This window comes from Electrophorus electricus, chromosome 8 (assembly GCF_013358815.1).
Source record: "Electrophorus electricus isolate fEleEle1 chromosome 8, fEleEle1.pri, whole genome shotgun sequence".
NCBI lineage: Eukaryota > Metazoa > Chordata > Actinopteri > Gymnotiformes > Gymnotidae > Electrophorus > Electrophorus electricus.
The window spans coordinates 9778869-9791073 of NC_049542.1; the positions used below are offsets into that span (position 1 = coordinate 9778869).

The following is a 12205-nucleotide window of genomic DNA, read 5'->3' on the forward strand; positions in this document are numbered from 1 at the left end:
TCCAAGGGTCAGGCAGGAAACAAGGTCTGCAACAAGAAGGCACCAAGGGTGCAATCATCTGGAGGGATGAAGGGATCAGAAGTGACATGCTCAGCATCTAATCTTATGGCATGGTGACAAAATAGACTGTTAAATATACACTAAGTATGTATTTATATAACCAAAGGCCTGACTAAACAGGTAGGTTTTTAGCCTGCATTTGAAGATTTAGAGTGTGTCTGAGTCTTGCACATGTACCAGGAGGTTAATCTGAAGCTGTGGGGCTTGGTAGGAAAAGTCTCTGCCCCATGCTGTAGTTTTCAGAATTCTAGGTACTGCTACATTGCCTGCATAGCATTTGTGGTGGTCATATTGAAAAAAAGAGGTCACATACGTTCTTAGGGGCAAGATTTTGAGCTTTCTATGTTAATAACAGTATTAACATATAAACAGTAATCCAGACAGTAACAATTTGAAGTAGTCCAAGTCTAGGTTTTTGGTATCATTTATCAAAATTTTATTTCTCAGTTTTGCAAAATTTCTTAGATATTTCAAATTAGGCAGTTGTAGTGACATCTACATGAACTTGAAAAGAAGGATCAGAACAAAAGTTTACCATGAGGTTTTTTTTACTGCTACAGTATAGCTGTAATAGAAGTGATTACAGCTACACTACAGCTATAAGAATGAGTGAAAGGTCATCAATATTAAATATGTAGTCTGTTAGCTACTTTGTGGTAGAGTGAGTAGGAGTACTATTGTTTTGTCTGAGCTAAGTAAGAGCCCAGTTTTAGCATACAGCTTCTAATTTCTTTTACACTCATTAGTGTAAAGTTAATATTTCTTTGACTGTGGTTTGACTGAAATGTGCAATTGAGTATAATCAGCATAGCAATGACAGGCAATTTCTTATATGTGAATGGCCATGCCGACTGGTAGCATATAAAATACAAAGACCAATTGTCTAAGAACAGAGCCTTATAGTACCTTTTACCTTTGTGTTAGTGGGGAATTCGCTTTTCACATTTAGAAATGGATACTGGTCATTCGAATAGGACCTGAATAAGAACTGTGCTACTCCATTAATCCCAACAAGATTTTTTATTCTGTGTATGCTGTAAGTCAGAAGCCACGCTAAAATCAAGTAGCAATTTTATCTAGCCCTGATTCGATTTAAATAATTTATCTCTTTTATAAATTCTCAGAGAAATTTCTTCAAAATGCATTATTTTCTATTATACCTAATTAGCAATCCCTTCTGAGACCAGGTAACTTGTTTTCTATACATGAACACTGATCATTTTCAGAACTGGCTAGACTATAGACCACATGTATCCATGGAATGGTTAAATAATACTGTGCTAACAGAGGTTCCCCTATCTACAAAAACAGAGACCCCAGTCATAATCCCAATTTCAGATTTGGAAAAAAAGATTAACCTGTGCTTTAAGAAGGAACATAATCCTCATGTATCTGTTCAAACAAGCAGTTCTTTGAAAAGATCTCCATGCAATTTTAGTTATGTCTGAGCCCTTGTCCAAGTAGCTAAACACTTACCCCACAATATTAGTACAAAGTAGTATACAGGATACTGTTGGGACTGCTGCTCTAGCCTGGCACACTTTAAAGGAAATTTAATTTCTCTTATCTTAAGATAATGAACTGGCTCAAGAGTGCTAATATATCTTTGTTGGAATCCCTCCCTCATTAGTATTTGGTGAATCACTTTTGATATTATCACTAGTGCATAGATAGATAGATAGATAGATAGATAGATAGATAGATAGATAGATAGATAGATAGATAGATAGATAGATAGATAGATAGATAGATAGATAGATAGATAGATAGATAGATAGATAGATAGATAGATAGATAGATAGATAAGAGATTATTGTTTGAGCACTATACTCATTCTCTAGTAATTCCATAAAACAAAGCAAGTTTCCCCATTAGTAAGACATGTTCTTGTGTATTTAGTTTAACTCACATTGATTGTAACATGTTAACAGTCTGTTGTGGATTTTTGGAGTTTTGGAAATACCATTTGCACTGTCTCAAGTAACCTTCTCCATTTATCTGTGTGTATACAGTCCGTCAACAGCACAGATGTGACCAACATCTCTACTCCATCGTTTTAGTAAGCACTCATCTGCAGCCAACTCCTGAACCAGATTTGACCCCACGGTCTGGATTAAATAATACAGTCTCTACTCACACAAGAATGCTTGATCTTATTGTATGGGGAAATAAACTGATCACTTGTCTCTTAGCAGCTAAAGTGTGCATTTACCAAAGTCAGAGGATAATTCTTTAATCTAATCCTAAAACACCGCTGACAGACATGATTATATACAGTCTAAAAATGCTTCATAGAAATAGTTTGGCATAAAGTGACAATATGACTTGAGTAACAAGTCTTTGATAATGTGTCTTTGATAGAAAGTCTTTTGCAACACATATTTGAACCATCTACTCCTGTAATGAGAATATTTAAGTATTTATTGATCCTTCACAGTCCCAATTTATATGACTGACAAGCACATTTAGTTTGTGAAACTTGAAGAAATATTCTAGGTATAACATTCCTTATGTAAATCTAACGAAGTTGGGTGGATACTTCTCCCATTTGATCCCACAGCTTTGTTAGTGTCCAATGGGAAAGATAGAGCAGGTTTGTAAAAGAATAATCAAAAGGCCAAGTGGAGCACTCCGCTTGTTCCTGGCTTTCCCGGTATGAAACCATGGCATGGGTTTACAAATTGAAACCAGATCGCAACACACATGCCTTATTGCATAGGGAGATTTCTGGATGTTCCTGGTTAAGGCCCAGACAATGGAAAAACAAAGCAATCAACCGTTATCCTTGTCCTGTACCCAGTCCATGCCTCAGATACAGCGATGATGGGTATTTTGATCGCAATACCCAATGGCCCTCTGGGAAACAAGCAGAGGTTGCTGTGTTAAAATCAACATCAATGCTCAGGAGCTTAAATGAATTTTTGATGTGGAGCTTGTACAATCTGATGATTGACTTGAAATATGGTCCAGCACAAAAGACCCACTTTTTTCCACTCATTATTTTTTCTTTTTTTTTGGTATTTGTCATGACATATTTCAGCTTGCAACAGCATGAAAATATAGAAAAAAAAATTTCCTTTGTTGTTGAGAAGTCAGACACAACTATTTCACTTTTTCAAGTCAAAGTATCCTGGAGTAGTATCAGCGTTTCAAAGGATTATCAAGAACACTGACAATAAATACTGTACAGACACATATCTAATCTGAACAAGGACAAGGACTCTGGTTGTTATTCATATTTAACAGATATTAAACAATGGCAAGTAATGCCTTCAAAATAATACCACCACAATAAAAAAAAATGTAATTGTATACATATTCATTTGAATATACATTAAGTAAAGTACTATCCTTAAAATGTGCATACCAGTTTGTATGCACCTGAAAATGATATAGATCAGGAGCATATACTTCAACAATATCTATAGCTCCCAATCAATTCACCATACTTACAGAAGAGGAACCAACAATAATAGCACCATGATAGTAGACTAACAAAACTGCATGTGAAACATACACAAAACTACCTTTTAACCATACATTTTCTAAAAATGTGCCCTCCAGTTGTAAAGCTCCTCTAGTTTTAAGTCTGAAAAAGTTCTGATCAGGTATTACTGAAGAGGTAAATGAACTATGGTAGCTCAAAAGTGGGTTCTCCTGAGTTAGCAGTGAAAATCATCACCACGTCAACCCCTTCATGGTCCCAAAGGGCTCAATCTTTAACAGTCTTTAAGAGATAATCCTCAAGTGGCATTTCCTTGACACTGATAAGGTGATCAGGAAGATAATTTACTGTGTTTTGTTTACTGTCATCTATGTCCACACCTTATGGACAAAGAATCACACCAAAATCCTGTCCTCTGCTGGGCTGGTGTGATGGTAGGTACAAACGACAAACCCACGTTGTTTCCTCTATAATGGCTTATATGTAGAGGCAATTACCCAATGCAGACATGTTTTTCTGTGCCTATTGTCCAACCCTCAGAACAATGGCCTTAATACTAACAGATTCTCTTTGATAATGGTAGAGTGAGTTTGCTTAGCCTGGAACTTTGAGTGGCATTTAAACTCACTCACCTCTCCTTATGGTTTGGCTGACTTTACTAATGTCATTCAGATTGAATGACTAACAAGATCAGTCATATTTTCTCTTCTCATAGCAGTATTAATATTATATGAAACATGGTTGTGGATGAAAGATCAGATCTGTTAGTAACAAAATACCTTCTGGAGTTGATTTATCCTATATACTTCCTTTTGATCATGTTTACTAAAAAAGTTTAAACATGCACCTTAGGAGGTGTGTGTTGGACCCCTTCAGATCACTGGCCACACACGCTCCTAAATATGAAAATAAAGCATACAAATGGCAAGGAACCATGCTCAGAGACACCCTATTAAATGTCATGTGTTGCAAAGTTCAACTATTGAACCATGTAGTTAAACAGGACTAGCAGGCAGGCAGGACTTCAGTACTTCCTTGCTTCCACTAGCTCATTCATAAAGACGTCATGCTGTGGGTTCTCGGGGCAGTCCAGGCCATTGTTGGGTGGCCGCACAGTGTGGAAGCGGCTCCAATCACCCTTACACAGGATCCAGGGCAGCACATCCACCTTGAAGTGAAGATCTGGTGAAAACTCAGTGCTGATAAGGTTCGGTGTGCCTGCTCCCTTGCCCCGTGTGATCAGCAGGCCCTGGCTGTCGTAGCAGCAGTGCTGGGCTGCCAGTGTGGTGCCCTCTGTTGAGAGCACAGATCGCAAGCAGCTCCACGCTGATGGCTTATAGATATCCAGGCGCTCCTTGGGGTCACTGGCATCCCTCCAGTGGTAGGTTCGGTCATGATGCATGTCCGGCAGGCTGACTGCATTATGGGAAGCTGTGGAGGGGTAGGAGCAGGGGCAGCTTGGTAACTCTGTGTGGATCTGTTGTATATAGTGTTGAAGGAACTCACTCTTACAATTTAGCCACTTCTCACAGCTGTCTACATCTGAGGAATAAAACAAACAGAGAACTTGATTACAAGAACCAGTAAGTGAAACTTGAAACACCAACACTTCCTCAAATTCCTGATGTGATAGAGCAATAAGCAACATAAGGATAATTTTAAAGAAAAGTAATCTATAAGCTTTTAAGGCATCTAATACTTTGTTATTGGACTACCTACCTGTGCCAAAAGGTTCTGTTCCATTCTCCATTGCAAAAGGGAAATCTCTGGAGATTGGATTCAAATCATCTGCAAAAATAGAAGTGTCATTTGGCAAAGTATCTGAAAATGCTTATTTGTGTTATACTTCAAATAAAAAATGTGAATGATCTAACCAGTGCATGGGTCCAGATCACAACTTCTGGACTCAGTAGATATACAAAAATCTCCACATGAACGTGTGCGTGTCTGATTTCCATGACCACAAGTCACCATGCAAGGGGTCCAAGCACTCCACTCTTCCTCCTCTTGATCTGCTGAAAGAAATAACCATTAAAGACCCTAGAGCTGAGAAGGTTAAGGGTCTTGCTCAAGGACCCAACGGCAGCTGCATGGCAGAGCCAGGATTCAAATCCACAACCTGCTCATGTAATGTAAAGTGAAGTGGTGATACTTTCACAAAAAAGTAAGCCCCTGCAAGGAAACACCTCGCTTTAAGAGACAATAAAGTGTGCTTGGTTTTTCTTTTAGACTATCCTCTGGTTGGTTAGGGTAGGTTCTGAGTTTACTTACTTTTGCCTTAGATTCTGTTAAATTCAAGGCTTCTTGTCTCAGTGTAGTTGCTTGTTTGCTGTTAGCTGTAATGACTCACTGCAGGTATAGTTTAACCTTGGCCCAGGGCTCAGTGTTAGTCCCTCTTTTCTTCTCTTTGTATACCTGTTCTCTTGGTGATATAATATAATATCACCAAGATACTATATTGGCAAAACCAAAATGGACCAGCCCCTCCATACATGATAATGGTCAAAGCCTGATTCATGTCTCGAGTACTTCAACACCTCAAGTATGGCTTAGCTTGAAACACCATGCTTCAAGTCTCATGGAAGACAAGCATCAAGACTATTCTCTGTCCTGGCTCCCAGATGTTGGAATGAACTTCTGCCGACTGTCAGGGCAGCGCAATCCTCAAATGCAGACTGAAGTCTCGTCTATTTGTGGAATTTTTATATAACTGCTGATCCTGCACCTATGTCGAGCCTCCTTATTTATATGCTGTTTATTATAGACATGCATAATGACCGTGCATGTTTTTCATGAATTCAATGTGAAGAGCATCTTTTTAAATACAGAAGCTCACCTGTATTTGACAAAATATGATAAAGCATAAACAGATATGATTACTAACTGGTCAAAAATTTAATCATTAATGATGAAGCCCAATAACCAAAATATTTAGGTGATTATATGTAATGAGCTGTTATCTAGCCCCACCCATACCTGATGTACACAAAGAAGAGCATAGGTATAAACAACGCAATACTCAGAAAATGTCGGCTTGAAATAACATCAAACTTAGAATATAGAAAGTAACAGATCTTTCACTGCAATGTTGCAGTCAGGTTACACACAATGTTGACTACTATTTCCAGGTGAACAGACCCCAGCTAATATGTGCTGGTTTAATGGAGTAGAGGAATAAATTCCAGTTATAAATATGTGCTCATGTCAGCTTGCTTCTTGTGAAATGACCACCTCTGTCTCTTCTTTAAATAATTGTTTGTGACTTTGCTTTCTCTGCCCTGTTCCTGAGATTAGGCATTCTGTTTATTATTCAAAAGGTATAAGACAATGAATAATTTTAACATAAATAATGATTTTAACATGTTAGACTGAATATATATTCCTTTTTATATTCTATTATTTCCAAGACCATTCTGCAGTTAGCACAATATTGTTTGCATGACGCTATCTGTAATCCAGCAGTTTTCACTCATTATTACCAACATACTAGAGTACTGTATTTCTTGAGAAACATTATGTTGTTCAAACAATTATATTGCCTGACCTAAACTAAATAGCAGCACTAGAGTGTAAAATCAGGTTCTTCTTGATCCATGACATAACCCTCTAAAAGAAATTCTTTACAAAACACTTAAATGTGACACTGAAATATTCCATAAACTCTAAACTGAAGGTAATAGCTTTTAAAGAATGTAGGAAAAAACAGACTCTGAAAGTTTAACTTCCTTTTTAACTTCCTATATTGCATCAATACACTATGCACTTCGAACCCTTGTATGTATTATACTTCATACTAAATAATAAGAAATGTTACTAACAAGTTCTAGTAGCAAGAGTAATATTTCTGTTAAGTTATAATCATAGCAATACTGCACCTTCAAGTCTCCTTTTTTTTGACATCTAAACAGCCAAACCAACTGTTCCACATGAAAAATTCCCTAACAAATTAACCCTCACTCTTTGGCCCTCTAATATTAAAGCGTAGGCTACAGATTTGCATGTTTAAAAGGTTTGATTCTTTAGAGGACTGTTTTAGATGCAAATGACACTGAATGCACAGAGAGAGAGTCCTGATTACAGACATAGTGATGTGCGATGAAAAGTTGGGGTGAGTTGTGGGACTGCCCACTTCGCCTTTGTGGTGCTGCCAACACTGTGGCCACACTGACAGAAGTGTAATTATAGGACCAGCCACTGGTGGCAAACATGTCCTCAGTCTGTTGCATTTCATATATGACCATCTACCAGCATTTAACTGAAGCCTTTAGATATTCTTACATAGGTTGCCTTGTTTACTGAGTCTCTTACTCTACTATATATTACACAATAAAATATAAAATCCACATTTAATTATAATTATCAACTTCTTAAATTGGAGACTTAAGCCAGAAATTAGTCCATAATTGTTCAAAATTGGTCCTGTCTATACAAAGTATTTTGAACTGCCACAGAATGAGAAGACACTCCTAAGTGGTATGGTGCTATTACCCCACCACTCTGATTATATACAAGTCAGCAAAGAAGGAGAGAAGTAGGAAAAAAGAGAGGAAAAAAGACAGAGACAGAGACAGAGAGAGATAAACAACAGACTTGTAATTTTCCATTGTGGCCTTATTGAACTAAAAGCTGAGCTACACTGAGTCTGGGGCCCGAAAAACAGGCATGAAAGAGCAGCCGAATGGCTCCTGTCATGCTGTGATCCCAGTCTGAACTTTAATTGAACACAAGCATAAGCCTTGTTGTGTCCATGAAGAAAGGCTCAGGCTGCTATTAGCATTTGTATCGAGCCCTGCTTCAAATGACAGCACTGTCCTCCAAGGGGAACCAGTGCCCACATAAAAGAATCCCGTGGCAGTTGAGAACACCATTCTGTCAATGTTGCAGTCAGCCCTAACAGAGAACTCCCATCACCTTTTCAATGTCTTACCTTCCTTGTTCATCTATTTATCCTTCTTGGTTTCTTGTAAATAATTGTTTCTTGCAGGATGACACCGTTCACAAGCTTCACGTTGTGATTTGCCATGTTATCTTGAAAACATAACTGAGCCATTGCTAATGTCTTCACTATTCACTATGAGGTCACCCTGACCTGAACTAAACCATGACAGTTATGATGTCCCAATTCAATTGTGCACTGCTTCTATTTTAAGGCAGCTGAAGACAGAAATGAAGGTGGAGTCGGTGGTTTTGCTCACCATAGTAACTATGTGTGGGGTCCCAGTCAAAGTTCCACTGGCTGTCCCATTCTCTACCCATCCCACCTTGCCCACTGGGAATGGGCTTTCCACTGTCATATTCAGATGTGTAGTCTTCTTCCTCTTCTTGCTCCTCTTTTATTGCCTGTCCCATACCATCCTCACCTGAGTCTGCATCATTGTAGCCCCAGAATAGCGACCAGAACAGTTTCTTATGACCCAGCCAGTCCACCACAGAGGAGGGGGAAGAGGAGAAAGATATGGGCCAATTATTGCTGTGTTCTTTAACCAGATCCATCTCCACCTCCATTTGAGGGTCATCCACTACCTCGATGGTCACCTACAATAGGCATCAGCACAAGGAAACAGTATAACAATATATTTTTAATTATGGCAGATAATATCAAGAGTGGAGAACAGCTTGAATTTATGATTAAACAGCAGAATATGTTCAAACAATTCCTAATTAAATATCACCTCATCATACCACTATCTTAAATGAATATACACCTACTCAAGTGTACAGTAACTTTGAAAATGGCCCACTGAGTTTTTGCTTCAGGCTCAAGTGGAGCAGAGTTCCATCCACTTAAACCAGATTACTTATTCTGTTTAGCTACAGTTTATTAAGGACAGATGAATCACTCTTAATGCTCTGAATATGGATTCACTTGGTTGATATCATGTTATGAACCTCACACCCAGAAACATATCTCCAATATATCCCAAACCTAGCAAATCGCATTGCACTTTAGGGCCACTAAGATACTAGGGACCTTCTAAAGAAAATACACCTAGATTTGGATACAGAATATTTTCTTTCCACTAGACCAGTAGAGAGGAAAAATCTGAAGTGCTCAGAGATACCAATAATGCTCCCACCTGAATGTTGGGGTTTTGTGAGCCAATGTCAGCCATGGCCAAGTCAGGGAAGTTCTTGAGGTCCAAGATGAAAGGTTTGGCCTCCTCTTCAAGCTTAGGCTGTGGTTGAATGCCTGGAGAATGATGCTGTGGCCACCTGTGATGTTGTGTGAATTAGCCAGAAAGCTCTGCAACTGGTTCTTCTCCAGACCACGGTCTTGGCTGATTGCCGACTGAGACCTGAATGACCACTGGGTCTGATCATAAGAAACCAAACCTACACATTACAGTGTGGAAACATTATTTGAGAACTCTCTAAATCTCTGAGATTATTCCTAGAGGAAGAATAGACTAGAATGTCTTTATTGAAGAAGTATTTGTATTTTGAACCTCCTCCATTCTTAAACTTTATGAATGATTATTCTATTTGAAAATACAACTGCTAAGAAAAAAGAAAAGCAATGTTTTGATCCATAATACAACCTTTTACACCTGCTTGTTTCATGTGTTTTGAAAATCAAGTTTATATGCATATATTCATATCGGGATTATATTCATAATATTTAACCATGAGAATTTACACTAGGTAGTCAAATGCATCTTTAGACTGTTGGAATGAAATTCGGTTGCTATCCAACTGGTGTGTAAAATGCAAATCCTCTCATAATAGCTGACTAACAATTTTCTCTGTTCCTCTTTTCCTGTTATTTTATACAATAAATTACTTTAACTGCTAACCTTGTATCAACCATACATGTGTGTTCCATGCTCATAAAAATATAAAATATAACATAAGGGGATTTGGCTCTCCACAGGATATATTACATTTGATATTATTACAAAATTATATTTATGTAATATAAAATATCATACTAACAAAAATTAACACAGAGATTGAAAATATTACGTATTTTCTAATAAAACAAACATTTTGGTCAGTGTGGTTTCTCTGAAGCACTGTATGAACACCTGATAATTCTTACACTGATTTCTTTCACCAATTAACCTCTACAAAACCATCCCAAAAGATGCAAAGATGAACCTTTTAACTAGAGCACAGTTCATACACATTCGCACATCTTTGACATTTTTTCATTCATATCAAACATCATTTCAGTCTAGCAGAAAACCCAGTCCCTGCCCCTTTCTTTTCTAGTCCTGCATTGTCCATTCATGGTCAGACTGCTCTCATCCTGCTGGAATGTGACCTTTGTTTAAATGGCTCAATGATGGGAGCACTCTCTCACCATCACTATCATGTAATTCTTGAATTCCAAAATACTAAACACAAAGCCATGTGTCCTAACTAAACATGCCATACACACATTCCAATGAGTTCTCTGGTGACACACATCCACTCGGTGGATTGGCAGCCAAGATTTAGGCCCCAAACCTTGTTATATCTGAAGTATTACTGAAAAAAGTTAAAATATATATATGATTCACTATCAACTTCCTTACAGCATCAATGCCCCACTAACCCCACCCTCAGAAAGGAGGTTAAATAAAGAGAGACATGTAATTAGTCAAAATTTAGATAAAGGAAGTTTTCAAGGGGTGGGGTTAACGTTGAGATGCACCTCCCACAACAAAAGGGGAACCAAAATATGGGACAAAAAGCAGCTAAAATAAATAAGGTTCACGTCTGACTTTGAGTGAGTTGGTTTTTTCTTTGGAGTATTGTGTACGAGATCTCTCTACTGTGTTGATCAGCTGTCCAAATGCAGCCTCTCTTACCCACTTACGTTGAATTCATGAAGAACGTGCACGGTCATCGTGCAGGGCCATAATAAACAGCATATAAATAAGGATTAGCTCATTCATCTTAAATTATAATTAAGGTGATGTGGCGAAACGAATGGCGAGAGTAAAACGCCATGTTTCAGTTATCTGCCAAGTGATTCATACATCTTCATCGCGCACCACTCCATAGACCTGCGGCGGCTTTATATGTCCATGCGACACTGACATAGACAACTGTTATCATAGCACCATTACTGTTACTAAACAGTGACCTTGCGCTTTTTTAAAAATTTAGTTTTACAGGGGTAGTGTAACTTATGGCTCTGTCACCTTGCGTCAATTATTTTTGGAATAGTTGGCGAAAAACTCATTTATTCAGTGGATTTTGTGTATTTTAAAGAAGTTTTGACGGATCAGAATGATTTGCTTCATTACTTTGGATTAAAATATACTACTGGAGTAAATACTCTACGAACTACAAAAACGTACTAACTCACCTCCGGAGACACGCCGTATCTGAATTTTGTGTTTGGACTCTTGTGATGTCTTGTAGGAAACCCATCTACCAAATCGAAACTAACAACGAAAACGAGGCAGAGATGCGCCTTAATGGTCTTGCGTAGTCGAAACATTGTGCAGTGATACCGTGTCCTTTTGAATATTTCTTGAATTGTTCTCCAGCCTGGACAGGGGACAGATTCATCAGAGGCACATCCACCTCTCCGTCTCGCGTTCTCCCACTATTCAAATCTTCGTCTTCTCACCAGGGTACAGATTAAGGTTGTGGACATAACTTAAACACAGGCGTCGCTAATTTTATTGGATTTAGAAACGTTAAATATTGCTCTCAGTAAAGCTTGCGGAACAGTGGTATGTGGACTGGTTCATGCGCAAAGACGCA

At 38.2% G+C, this 12205-nt stretch overlaps 1 protein-coding gene across 1 annotated transcript; it reads right to left on the reverse strand.

Moving 5' to 3' along the window:
* Positions 1-2460: 2460 nt before the first annotated feature.
* Positions 2461-9812, reverse strand: ism2b (isthmin 2b). The gene is made up of 6 exons (XM_035528782.1): positions 9583-9812; positions 8701-9040; positions 5380-5517; positions 5225-5293; positions 5018-5047; positions 2461-4936 (listed from the first exon to the last, which is right to left on the reverse strand). Exons 1-6 carry the CDS (start codon positions 9616-9618, stop codon positions 4530-4532), a joined length of 1020 nt encoding a protein of 339 aa, XP_035384675.1. The 5' UTR covers positions 9619-9812; the 3' UTR covers positions 2461-4529.
* Positions 9813-12205: the final 2393 nt, after the last annotated feature.